The sequence below is a fragment of the Rana temporaria genome, chromosome 2 (assembly GCF_905171775.1).
Source record: "Rana temporaria chromosome 2, aRanTem1.1, whole genome shotgun sequence".
NCBI classification, from domain to species: Eukaryota; Metazoa; Chordata; class Amphibia; order Anura; family Ranidae; genus Rana; species Rana temporaria.
In genome coordinates, this window is record NC_053490.1 from 108,676,741 (window position 1) to 108,690,675 (window position 13,935).

The window sequence follows — 13,935 nt, forward strand, 5'->3', positions numbered from 1 at the left end:
TGTCCAAACGGCTGTTTCAGAGGATCCAATTAAAAGAAACACAAAGCAGACTGTTCGTCCAATCAGGGAGGCCGGAAGTAGATGCGGACGAATGAGGAATTTGTTGGGCGGGCTTTGCTGAGGTAAATAGGTCCTGTACGCAAGTCGACGCCCTTCATCGCAGCGGTGTGAGCCTTGTCTGGTCGTCGTCCTTAGAGCGGAGGAACAGTTGCAATTTGCCATCATGCATAAGTCAGAGGTTAGTAAAGGAATAGCGGGGACATATATAAGGGGTTGGGTTATATCTCCGAATATATTCGAGTTTAGTGAGAAAATAATGTCTCCGGTGTGACGCATCTACCCATTAGTTCTCGGCCTGTCTAGGGGTGTCGTGTCTTTGTTTTATTCGGTGTCCCCTTCGGATAGACAAAGCCAAGCGGCTGTTGTCTGTATCCGCAGACATGGCGGGGGAGGGAGGGGGAAGCGCGCGCTTTGTCCGCCGCCATCTTGGCAGGCCGCGGCCTACTCCACGTGCTCTGCGCCATTGTCCCCGGCCGCGTCCATCGCCTCCCTGCCCAGATTCATGGGCACACGGCGCTTTATACAAGGGAAGACGCTTATTATTACTAATTAGAGGAGCCGGGCCTGCCATCTCGTGTGTTGTTTTTTTTTTGTATCCCGAATAGCGACCTTGGCTCCGTGAAAGGACGCCATGTCTGGGGAACCTTGCTCGGAATTTCTATCATCGAATCTATAAGGCCGCGTTTTGTTTAGATAGTGGATGGGGATTTGTTGGGGTTTTTCCCTTCATCTTTGTTCGTTTTTACCGTGATCAAATTTGAGTAATCTTCATTCTAGGCGGTCACCAGAACAGCAATAGAAGGGGACACGAGTTCTAGTGACACGCTGAGATTTTCTCATTTTACAGGAATTTCCTCACTTCCTGTTGGGTTATGGGACAGGAAGTGAGGAAATCTCATCAATGGCCTACAGGGTGACAAAGGGAACATGGGTCACCTTGATGCTTCATTGGTTTCTGTAAATATAGGGCTCATCTGATACAAATTATGTCTGTATATGTTGCAAACTTGTGAATGGGGGGTCTTGATCCAGTTCACTGGGGGGGGGGTTTACATTTGAGTATAAAACTTGTTTGTTCTAGAGCAGGGGTCTCCAAATTGCGGCCCGGGGGCCGGATGCGGCCCTTTCCTTACCTTTATCCGGCCCTTGGGGCACTAATCCTCTCACTGACATGAGACACTATTCTGACATCTAACACCAACAATGGGGCACCATTTCTTCTACTGACACCAATAATGGAGCACAATTACACCCTATATTACCCAACCTAATACCAAATGTGGTGATGTTCACTCCTACTGATGCCAGAAAAATGCTGGCCATCGATCCGGCCCTCCTATAGTCTGAAGGACGGTAAACCGGCCCTTTGTTTAGAAAGTATGGAGACCCCTGTTCTAGAGCCATTCATTCTCTAAGAGTCATTAGACTGTGGTTTTGTTTAATTCCTTTCACCACTAGGGACATGCAGTCCGTGTGTTTATTTTTTTATCAAACTGCCAGGAAAGTTGTTTCCAATCATAGTTCACCTAGTACAGTTAGTTTCCAGGGCAATCCAGTTCCAGAAATAAAGAACATGCTGCTGTTTTCCCAAGACTATACTGGAACATGGTTAACTGCATGCATTCAGCATGTATCTGGAGTGTGGTGAGCCAGCCCTTACTGTTTTGATACAGCAGAATATAAGGCCATTTTTATGGAATGGTGTGAAACTTCACTTAAAATGGAGTCTTGGCTTAATACTAACTAGCTACATATATTTCCCTCCCCCCCATCAGACACGCTGTGTACAATGAGCTTAGGGTGAAGTTGCAGCTGAAACCTAACTTGCTTTAATGTTCCCTGCCCCTTAACACGTGAGCTGACTAACCTGTAGGGGGTGGGCGTGTCATACTTGTCTACTATGAGAACATTGCAGCGCTCAGTAGTGGTGCATACAGCTACATGAAATGTTTTCTGTTTTAGAGTATATGGTGTGATTTGTCAGATATCCCACTTTTTTTTGTTTCACACCAGTAAAGTATGCAGTGCATAATGTGCATCTGCTAGTTTTAATGGGCCTTAGTTCGATTTAACCATCAAGCTGCTTTCCTCTGCTGCTATAATTCGTCCCTTTTTGTTGGTGGTAAGGATGATGGCCAAATACAGATTAACAATATATATATTTTTTAAAGCTTTTATTGCCATGCTATAATCTGCCTTTGTTGTACCCAAGGAACCTGAACAACTCCGGAAGCTTTTCATTGGCGGTTTAAGCTTTGAGACCACAGACGAAAGCCTTCGAAACCATTTTGAACAATGGGGCGCCCTAACAGACTGTGTGGTAAGTTTCACTTGGCCAAAAATAACGTTTTAACTGGTGTTTACAGTATAAACCTATCATATGGTTGAAGCAGTCTCTTTCATTTGTTAGTATGTCTTTTGCCTCATGATTTTGCACCTAATGCAGGCCATACACTATATATGAGAACTTTCGAATATGCTTTAGGAAAATGAAAAATTCAACAAGACTCACAATACTACCATCATGTAGTGACCAAATTTAGAATGCAAAATTGTGGCCTGGAAGTTGATCGATTTGTTCACCTAACAAAAAGTGACAAAATATATATTTAGCCTTTTCCACCTGGGCTCTCCCTCCTTTATTCCCACTTCAGTTGTGTGGAGAAATGAGCTAAAGATCTTCCAGGTTACCGTTTCCATGCCTATTTTTTTTACCATGTGAAAACGCACGGTTTCATTCAATACGTTTTGCAATCTATATGGTTTCACACAATTAGAAAAGCTAATCAACATTACTGTTAATATTTCGTATTAATTTTCATATGGTAGTATTAGGATTCGTTTTGAACAGTAGTATAGGCTTCCTGATCTAGCAGGAAGGTACCCTAAAAAAAATATAATTTTACAATGCTAACAAATTATAATTTATTGGCGGGCACATTAAATTAGGGACACAGCTGGGGGACTTAATAAATGTTACAGGTTTTTGTGGTAACAAGGGTTGGTCTTATCTTATAGGTCATGAGAGATCCAGGCTCAAAACGGTCCCGTGGCTTTGGCTTTGTTACTTATGCTAACACTGAGGAAGTTGATGCTGCTATGAACGCAAGACCGCATAGGGTGGATGGTCGCATGGTGGAGCCTAAACGAGCAGTTTCCAGAGAGGTATGTCTACAGGAAAAGTCCTTGATTGTATTCTCATTATTTTGTCATACTGAAGTGCTAAAGATCTTGTGTAATTTCAGGACTCTCAAAGACCAGGAGCACATCTAACGGTCAAGAAAATCTTTGTTGGAGGAATAAAAGAGGACACAGAAGAATCTCACTTGAGAGACTATTTTGAACAGTATGGAAAGATAGAAGCTGTTGAGATAATGACAGACCGTGCTAATGGCAAGAAAAGGGGCTTTGCCTTTGTTACATTTGAAGACCATGATTCAGTCGACAAAATTGTCAGTAAGTAAATGCTTTCGCCTGGTTCTTAAACTTTGTTTCATAAACTTTACTATGTTGAATGTTTGCATTGTATAACCTTTAACTTTTTACAGTTCAGAAATACCATACCATCAATGACCACAATTGTGAAGTAAGGAAAGCTTTGTCCAGACAAGAAATGTCCACAGCATCTTCCAGCCAAAGAGGTGAGACTTGTAACATGTTAACAAATATTCTGACTTCTGGCCCTTTTGTAGCCTCAAGAAGTTGACATTACTTCAGTAATTTGTGCATGATTGGGAGGGCCTATTGCTACTGGTATCTGCTTCTTGTGGTATTTTAGAATATGCTGGTGCTAGAACTGACATGAATTTGGCTGCTTTACAGTAAATGTGACATTTAAATGGGTCTAAACATACAAAGGGGTGGATTGGTATCTAATAAAGCTGGCTAGGAAGCAAGAGGGTGTAGTCTTGAACTATATGGGACTTCCAGTTTTCAGATTGTCTGAATTTGTGTTTTTGGTACTATAAACTGAATTTTCTAATTTTCCCCAAGGACGTGGTGGTGGAGGAGGAGGAAGCTTTGGACGTGGTGGTGGTGGAGGCGGTGGTGGTGGTTTTGGTGGCAGTGAAAGCTATGGTGGCCGTGGAGGAAACTTTGGTGGAAGCAGAGGAGGTGGTAAGTTGTAATTTGTAACTTCTAATGGAAACCCTATACGTTTTTAATGGCTTTTCAATAGTATTCATGCATCTGTTTGCCTCCTAGGTGGTTTTGGTGGACGTGGTGGATATGGAGGTGGCAATGAAGGTGGCTACAACAACGGATTTGGCAATGATGGGGGCTATGGAAGCAATCCACCCTACTCTGGTAACCGTGGATATGGAGGTGGACAAGGTTATGGAGGCGGCGGCCAAGCTGGTTATGGTGGAAGTGGTGGTGGATACGATGGCTATAGTGGCGGGGGCAGCGGCTTTGGTGGCGGAAATGGTAATTGGCAAGATTATATTGTAGTTTGTTACCCTTTATTTTGTCTATATGCTTTTTCTAAATGTCTTATTTTTTCTTAGGAAACTTTGGTGGCAGCAGTGGTGGTGGCGGTGGTAGCGGCGGCGGCAATTACAGTGACTTTGGCAGCTTCAATAACCAGTCATCATCAAACTTTGGGCCAATGAAAGGTGGTGGAAATTACAGTGCAAGGAGTTCTGGACCTTATAGTGGCGGTGAGAAACCTTTTAATAGTGGTGGTGAGAAACTTTTTTTTATTATTTGTGGATAATAGAAGTTTAAGCTATTCTAGAGTTCTGTATATTCTCGGTGTGGTTTTATCGGTACATAGCAGGCACTTGTACCTGTACGCCAGGTCCTTTAACGACTGTGCAGCACCCCTTAACACCTGAGGTTGCTCTGTCCACAAGTCTGTCAGATTCTTCCTCTTGATTGGCTGAGATATAACAGTGACACATTGGCTGCTGTCAGCTTGGCCAATCAAAAGAAGAGACTGTCAGGGCTACGTGTCTGAATAAATAATAAACACAGCTGTGACTAGGCTTGGGTGCCCCATAGCAAGCTGCTTGCTGTGGGAGCACTAAAAAGCGAATGATTCAAAAAGGAGACTGGGCTGCTCTGCAACAGAGCAGGTAAGTAACATAACTTTTATAGGGAGGCACAAACAAGGCATTACAATCACTTTAAACCGACCATAGATCGAAGCTTGGCCAGTTCAGCATTTATGGGCAAGCTGGCTGTACTCAAATCAATTATTTAACTTCAGTACCACAAGTCTGGTTTCATGTGGTTACTGCCTATAGGTGCCATGAGTAACCAGGGGAGTGCAGCAGAGATGGCCCCCATCACCACTGAGTGGGGGGAGGGGCGTGGTTATTAAACAATTTAAAGGTGCAGCAAACTTGCATTCGGTCAAACACCTGGGTTGACAAGATGCTGAAAAGCATTTCCATGGGTTTTTAGCAGCCTGATATCCTGGCTGTTAAAAGGCCTGTGATGGTTACTGGCCATTAGGGGGAGCCTGATGTGCTTTAGTGATTGCATGATCTCAAAGAATTGGAAAATAACCAAAAATAAATGTGGGTCTGGTGAATGTTGACCTTTACAGAAAATCTGTAAGGTGAATTTGCACTAAACTCACCCAGCCCCCCCCCCCCCAAATCAGAACCTGTCAGCGCTGGAGAAGGCAAAGCCAAAATTATTTCAAATCCCCTCCCTCAGACTGGTAAAGCAGCAACTTGTCTAACAGGTGATCGTAGGACCTGGGGGGTGAGAAAGCGGTTCAAGTAATTTCACATGACAGATTTTCTGTAACTGAACTTTCACTTCATGCTTTTATCCAAAACCATGCTTGGTCTGTCCTCTTGTAAAGATCAATGACTAGCCTTACAGAACCTAATCTTGTGCTGTATTTTGCATGCAGACTTTGTATTGATTGCCCCTAATCTTTGGGCTGCCAAAATGGGGAATTTCAAAAAAATTCTAAAGTGCTTTTTTGTTCCCCCCCCCCCAGGTGGCTATGGAGGTGGTTCCAGCGGCGGCAGTGGATATGGTGGCGGAAGAAGATTTTAAACGGCTTTAGGTAAGTTGTTATGCAATGGCAGTCTTTCTAATGGAACAAATCATGCCAAACAGGTAACTGCCATTACACATTGGCCTTTGACACGTGTAGATTAACGCACTTATTCCATATTATTCAACAGGAAATGCTTAGCAGGAGAGGACAGCCAGGCAAGCGACAGGTTACTACACAAGTTGAATTCAGCCAAGCACAGTTGTGGCAGGGCATAGCTGCTACATGAAGAAATGTTAGCAAATCTTTATGTGTGAGGAAAAACACAGGAAGAAATATGAAGACTTAATATTAATGTATTGTTGAAGTGTCACGCATTCCTAGGACTGGGTTTTATTGTATAGGATTCCTTTTTTTTTTTTTAGTTTTATTTTTTAATTGTAAAGGCATCATGACTCTTGAATAAATGTGTCCCTTTTTTTTAACTTGTGTTACATTCTTGTGGTTGGTGTCCTGAAGACTGCATGTAAGCCTAGGTTTGTGGTTCCAGAATTTAGTGGGATTTGTAATCAGTCTTCTGTTGTCCACCTATGCCTTGCATAAGTCTAGTGGTACTTCTGCCATATAATACTACTTATCCTGCAACAACAAAGTATACAGTTTGTTGACTAGGAAAGGCTTTTAAGGTTGGTTCTATATGCACCATAAGTCCTAGATTGTATAGGGCTATATGAAATGGTGTCCCATCAAAGGTTTTTGGGGCTGTTTTTTCTCCCCTTTCGCCAAGGAAGTCAGTCTTGATATCGTGCATAAGGGTGACTTGACAAATAACTACAGAGGTCTTAAATCAGACAGGCGACTTGATGCTTGTGCTGAATTGGCTTTGAAGCCCGATACAGCACACTTTGCTACAACTTCTTAGTACCCTAATACTGCGAAACTCTGGTTTATTATCCCCCTCATTTAATTTACCATGCTAACTTTTTAAAAAATTAAGATGCTGCACTTGGCTTTCTGAAATCACGACACCCTAATGTAAGCGGTGGGCTAGCTCCTGGGAGGAATATGCACTGGGTGGAAGTCGGTCGGCTACCTGGGTACAGACCACCATAGGTAGGCTGGGAAGTAGACTAGATGCTGGATGTCTTCTGGCCAGGAAATTGGCAGGCTCTTTATTTGCTACAGCTTGTAATGTACATTGTGATAGCTCGGTATGAAATTAAGAGCTAGTAACTTCAGTATATGAAAGGAGACCATAAATGATGCCTCTGCACCCGGGCTGCAGGAAAATGTATACATTTATGAAGAGTTCAGGGCTACTGTAACTGATGTATTAAAGGTCAACTCCATCTTTTTAACCCATATTTGGGATGAAGCATGGTGCCAAGCGGACCCACCCCACAGAAAAACACTTCCCCCTGTGACAATGTGCCCCTTCTCCCTAACAGTTGCTCACATTTGAAATCAGATGTTGGTGTTCCACCCACACAACTGAGTCAATCGTTAAAGTCCAGTGACACCTCCTCTGGCTGTCATAGCCAAAAGCTTGTATCTGTTTGGATAGGAAGCTGGAAGAGGCTGCAGGAGCCTGGCACTGAGTAATCCACTGACTGCAATGCTTTTCATGCTGAGGGTGTATTTTTCTGTTACATGCAGATCTTTCCCCCATGCTACCATCTCCATAAAAGCAACTGTCATAGTGGGCCAATAAAGAGGTTGGGTCAACCAGATTTGAGGGCCAAATTTGCCAGTTACCCCAGCCTAAGAACTGGTTACTGTAAAGTTCTTTCTTTAGGTTTGTCTTAAGAGGTACATTTTGATTAAAGCGGATGTGCCATGGGGAAAAAAATATTAAAAGCCAGCAGCTACAAATACTGCAGCTGACTTTTTTAATATTAGGACACTTGCCTGTCCTGGAGTCCAGTGCCGATCGCAGCAGAGGACGATCGATCGTCTCTGCTGCTCCCCCTGCCATCCACGCTGAGGGAACCAGGAAGTGAAGCGCTGCGGCTTCACTGCCCGGTTCCCTACGGTGCGAGCCGCTCCCACTGTGTGCTGGGAGCCGAGTGTTCCCAGCACATGCCGGGCCGGAAGTGGGTGCAAATACCTGTCTTTAGACAGGTATCTGCACCCTTCCCCCTGAATGGTGTCAAATGTGACACCGGAGGGTTCCGATCAGCGGGACTCCACTTTAGGGTGAAGAACCGCTTTAACCACTCTTGACCAAAGGTTTTACCCCCCCCTTCATGACGTGTTTTTTTGCAATGCAGCTCTGTTTGACATATTTACCCACAAATAGAGCTGCCTTTTGATGGGTTTTTGATGACCTCTGCGTTTTTGCACCAAGACAATATTGACTTTTTCCCATTCTGGTATAAAACATACCCAGTAAAAGTTTCAGTTTAGGCCAATATGTAGTTATCTACTTTATTTTTTTTGTAAATCCTAAATAAGCATAGATTTCCACAAACCAATGTTATAGCTTCTACATACTATGGGGGAGATAAATATTAATGGCAGGACTGCAATATAGCGGCAGATAAATCTGACACTTGTGACACCAATACAGTGATCAGTGCTAAAATATTAATCACTTTACTGGCTTGGAAAGGGTTTTTTAACTGTGCCTAGGTTGTGCTTACTAACTGGGGTAGGTGCTTTGAAAAAAAAAAAAACAGATCTGTGTTCCTGCTTTGCAGAAACTCCAGGTCAAAGTCTTCCTCCACTGGCAGAACGACAATTTGACTTGTTTAGGACACAAGCAGAATGGCAGTGTATATAATTTCGTCAGGAATTGGGGCCACTAGACCCACTGGCTTCTGCTGTGTCCAAGGCCCAGACCATAAATGTCAGATCACATGCATGATCTGGCAGAGCGGCCGCAGTAAACATGCATGGTTTGGTTGCTAAATTAAGGCAGCTTTTTTCCTCTTGCAGAAATTCAGAAGCTGGTGCAAAATGTACTGAAGCTTCTGAATTTTTTTTTTGTGCTTAATCGGAGACCCAGTTATTCTCAAGCACAGCATAGAGAAAATGGCAGACTGTCCAGCAACCTCCCACACGTTATGTGACTGCCTCATACTGTCTGGGGCAGTGGCATAACTTGCTTGGTGTGGGAGATTGCATATCTTAAATGATGTGGCTTGGCTTTAACAAGTCAAAATTGACATGTTGGCCTGCTTGGAGTTTGTTGGTCGGGGGGGGGGGGGTTTGGGTGACCAGAGAAGACTACTATGCTACTTTATGGCGAGGGGATAGATGTAAAGGATTCAGTTAACCATATAAACTTGGGGGGGGGGGGGGATATGCTTGACAAGTATACTATTGAACTGTGCTGCCATATTGGTTTCAGCTGAACTGATGCTTAACTGCCCAATACGCCAAGTTGGCCTAGTGTGACAGTAAAAAAAAAAACTTAATGCATCTCTAGTGTCCTTCACATGAAATATTTATCTTGGTGGATCCTTTTGATGAAAGGCTTTGACTCAACTTATACCTGGTTAAAAAAACACAATCAGCTAGAATGGTCGCCTGAGGATGAAGACAGTCAGGAACTGAGCCATTTTAGAGAGACAATCTCCAGTGACTGCTAGCAAGGAAGATATTATTCAGCAGCTCAGACCAGTCTTGCTACAAGAGTAGCCGGTCATCCATTTAATTCAGATAAGCTGACACTTAAGCAACTAGCAAGATAAAGGGATTCATCAGCTCATCGGAAGGAGTCAGACCAGAATACAGAACCTTCATGTTAAGCCTAGCAGGCAGTGCGAGCCAGATGGGGCAGTTATGTGCTTGTAGGTAAGAACAGACTTTCCTTTGTCATGACTTGTTTGTGATTTTGATCTTTTTAAAAGTTTAATGTGTATGTATAGCCAGAAATTATTTGAATGGAATAGGGAAAGGGTTAAAACCGTTTTTTCCCTCCCAGGCTTCTTCAGAATTTATACTTTCATCCCTGTAAGCTTACTGGGTGTAAGTCTTTTGGTGAACTGAGGTCCCCCTAAGGCACACGTCACTGGAATAAGTACAAATAAGATTTCCCCCTCCAGTTTGTCCTACTGACCACAAGAGAAAAGTGGTGGCATAGGTAAATCTCCCCAGACAGGGCATGAACCACAAACGTTAACCCTTACCCTTCTCTAACCAAGAACTTGTCTATACGTACACTTTAATGCTAACTGGCTTTAGTGATAGATTGAATCAGCTTGCAATGTTGAGGGATTTTATGAAGAGAGGTTGACAGTACATGACCTACTATAGGTAGCATGCACATCTTTCAGTATCTGCTTGATTCCAGTAAGCTCCTATTGGCACATAAAGCTGTATACACTATACAATTTTTTTTATCACTTTTAGATTTACTATAACCATGAGGTCAAACATCCAGTCTCAATTTGTATGAAATCAGGCAGGCCCTTGCACTTGCTACATGGTTTTGGTAAATCTAAAATCGAACAAATGTCTAGTGTGTGTATCCAACTTTACGCTGTTTCTTTTGAGTTGCACTGTTGCCCCATCGAATATATACATTTATTACTTGGCGCAAAACTACAGTTCTCATACTTTATAACAAAGCCTCAATTTTTTATATATGTTATATAGTAGTAAAACTTGTGCTCATTAACCATTTTTAATTGCCCAGCACAATTACTGATGCAGACAGTACAACATGTAGATGGTTCAGTTTTGACTGCAGAAACTGTTTTCCACAACTATTGTAACGCTCTTATAGCTGCAAGTTTAGACAGGGTACACTACTTGCTACATTTTGCTTAGGGAATTTCTTTTTAGCTTTATATGGGGGGAAAAAAGATCAAAACATGTATTGACTGTTGTAATATTTTTACAGGTGGCTATTCTGTATTACCTTGCTTTACTGCCTGACTTGAGTTTGGAAATCATCATATTCTGATGTGTACAGTAAGTAAATTTTGGGGTCTACTATAGAAAAACGGTTGCACAATCTGACATTTCAACCTCCCACTCTTTCCAATATCTCTGAGAACACCACAAATCTTTCCAGTTTCCCTCCTAAAGTAAAGCAGTGTCCATGCTTCTAGTTCAAAGATCGTTCTAAAAGCCCTTTAACACTGACCGTGTGGGCCTGTTGGCAGTAAAGCACAGCTAGCTTTAGCAGTGTACTTTTAATCCCTGCTAGCGTCCAAATTAAGGGTTAAAAGCACTCTAGCTGTCACACTGGGACTGCAGATGAGACGCTTTATATGTCCTATTAGTGATAAAGTGCCTGAGCCTCCAGTGTGAAATTAGTCTTAAACTGAGCTTTTAGTAATCCACCCCCTGCTTGTCTTGACTTTTCATAAAGATCATACAACAATCTGTCCCTCATGCCAGGGTACAAGGTGTGATAGCAAACCTTGGCACCCCAGATGTTTTCAAACTAAATTTCCCATGATGCTCACTGCAGAGTGCATGAGCCTCATGGGGGAGGTGTAGGTCCAAAACTTCTGGGGTGCCAAGGTTTGCCATCACTGTCCTTGACTGACTTGTTTCAGCCCCAAATCCAGTTGCTGTCAAAATGCTTGTTTTCACCATTGCTAAAATGTGCCCCTTTTACATGAAACAAAACTAATTCCCTTCCCATAGGCCTACCTCTCTATAGGCTATCCTTCAATCTATCATGAATGCTGCCAACTAGTCTACCTTACTAACCACCATCCCTGAAAATCATTCTCTTCAGGGAAGCCTTTCCTGCCTCAACTTACCACTTGGGGATGAGCTGATCGTTTAAAGTTCAGTGTTGCCTTTTGTACCACTAGCCCCACCCTATTAAATCGTAAGCTCTTATGAACAAGGGCCCTCTTGTACTTTGTCTCCCAATTTTATATTGTGATGTGCAAACTATTGATGTAACAAAATCCTGTACAATACTTTTCAATGAACACAGCCAGTGTCTTTTATTTATTTTTTGGCACCTACTTTGTGTAACCCTGTAGGCTTAAGGTGGTTGTCTTTGCTTTTGGCATGAAGATGAGAATAAGTTCTAGCTTAATGAGCCTGCAAATTGCATCTTTCAAATTTTAAGATTAAGTTGCATTTATACCAATTTCCGTGAACATGGCTGCCTGGTTCTGGGTACAGCTACTTTGGTATTTGCGTTAAGTGACAATACAAGTCTCAAAATGTACACATAGCCACTACTATGGCCCTGTAATCTAATCCCTATAATCTAAGCTTCCTTGTTAAAATTCTTGAGCCACTGAACCAAATTTCCCACTTGTAATGCCTCATGACTGCAAACGTGAACTTTGCAATTCCAATATGTATGTGGCACTGATCTGCCAGCAGTAAGCGCATCAACCTTATCACAGAATCTTCTTGTCTTTAAATTTTAGAGCCCTTGATTTTGCGCAAATTGGATTTATACCTGAGAATTGCAGCTAGTTTCAGAATGCCCATAATATAGCTTTGGAGTGGTCTTTTCTATTTTCCAACATGCTTGCCTTTTTTTTTTTTTTCTACCATATGTCGAAAATGCGTAAGAATTCATAAATTATTTATTTGTAGGTTACCTGGGAGTAATGGGATCTTCCATCAAGACAAGATGTCGATACCTGTGCGTCAGATGGGTGGACCACCAGATGTCAATGACATATTCAAAAACTGTATGCTGCTGTGCAGTACTTTTACACATTATTTTTAATAAACTTAATTTTTATATGCGTTGTCTTGCTTTTTAAGTGTATGTAGTTTCCTTATACATGTCCAAATGTTATAGCTGTGACTTCAAACTCAACATTAGAAAGGACTAGTTGCAACACAACTACCTCTGATATAAAACATGTGAAACTGCAAACCTAAAGTCTCTAAAACATGTGTTTTAACATCACTTAAAAATGCATCTAAAGGTTCTGATCGTGCCTTAAATTCAGTTGACTTGGTGATGTTTCAGAGACTATCATTGGGGTGCAGTAGCCTTTAAAACCCTACATGTGCACATATTTAAAGGGTAAAACGTACAGTAAATACTTAAGCTCTAACTTAAATGCGCGCTCATCTCGGCACATTAAACAATGGTTGTCGGGCAGTTGTAAAGGTGTTAGACTTAATATTTCAGGAGTTGCGTTTTGCAGACAACTCCAGGCCTTGACACCATCTCTGTCCTTGTGACAGTCCCATGCAATTTGCAGCTGCCGGTGTCTTATACAGACTACCCTGAGTTCTGTAAGTGTCAACCTATGCATTCCCTATTGCAGGTATATGCAATTGGCAGACCTCCAGCTGTTGCAGAATTAAGTCCCATGAGGCATAGCAAGACTGATAGCCACAAGCATTACACCCAGAGGCATGATGGGACTTGTATTTTTCCAGCAGCTGGAGGCCTGCTAATTGCATATCCCAGGCTCAATTTAAAATCCTGAACTGTGCTAGCCAGACCTAAAGGGTTACAAGCCACCAGTTGCCCTGGCCCTAAACGCACCCTCATGAAATGACTTATGGTTTATGCATAAAGAAGTTCTAAAGAACTTTATCTGTGTGTTAATCCCCGGGGGGGGGGGGGGCTGTATGACAGCGCACGGCAGGGAACACACTGCTATTAAAATCAAAGCTGTTATGTTCCCTGTGCGCTGATCAACCCGACAGCAACTCCTCCCCCCTACAATTGTGCTCCCAGGCAGCCCTATCTTATTGGATCCATTCGTGTAGTCAACTAGAAAATTATTTTGCTCCGCCTATGGAAGAGGGGTTTCTATATAATGCTTTGTCCCCATTGTTTACCCAACTTGCCATTGCAGCATGCACATTTGTCAACCTTTTTAGCAGTCTGATGCAAGGGTTTAATCAAGTAACAGATTAGCCAGCACTTCCCATTCCTCATAAAACATGCAAAATCACTGCCTGATGGTACTATGAGCTAAAATACAGCCTATTTGAATGTGCCTATGCACACAGGTGCGTGA

General features: G+C 42.5%; 1 protein-coding gene across 4 annotated transcripts; it reads left to right on the forward strand.

The window, feature by feature from the left end:
- The first annotated feature begins 129 nt into the window (after positions 1-129).
- Positions 130-12,574, forward strand: HNRNPA1 (heterogeneous nuclear ribonucleoprotein A1). 4 transcript variants are annotated; one of them, XR_005747379.1, is made up of 11 exons: positions 130-238; positions 2,273-2,380; positions 3,079-3,225; positions 3,306-3,516; positions 3,609-3,701; positions 4,054-4,176; positions 4,264-4,485; positions 4,566-4,742; positions 6,017-6,085; positions 10,866-10,936; positions 12,542-12,574. XR_005747379.1 is itself a non-coding variant. In XM_040340742.1 (10 exons), the coding sequence occupies exons 1-9, from the start codon at positions 224-226 to the stop codon at positions 6,073-6,075; spliced, it is 1,155 nt and encodes a 384-aa protein (XP_040196676.1). In that variant the 5' UTR covers positions 130-223; the 3' UTR covers positions 6,076-6,085; positions 6,207-6,501. The 4 variants fall into 4 exon arrangements, 2 of the variants coding, with proteins under 2 accessions (XP_040196676.1, XP_040196677.1); XR_005747380.1 differs by having other exon boundaries at positions 4,566-4,718; XM_040340742.1 differs by lacking the exons at positions 10,866-10,936; positions 12,542-12,574 and adding an exon at positions 6,207-6,501.
- The last annotated feature ends 1,361 nt before the right edge of the window (positions 12,575-13,935 follow it).

Excerpts from the sequence above, each read along its gene's own strand:
- HNRNPA1 (XM_040340742.1), top strand. Across the intron at positions 2,381-3,078 it reads GCGCCCTAACAGACTGTGTG|GTCATGAGAGATCCAGGCTC; the intron begins GTAAGTTTCACT and ends CTTATCTTATAG. Across the intron at positions 3,517-3,608 it reads TTCAGTCGACAAAATTGTCA|TTCAGAAATACCATACCATC; the intron begins GTAAGTAAATGC and ends AACTTTTTACAG.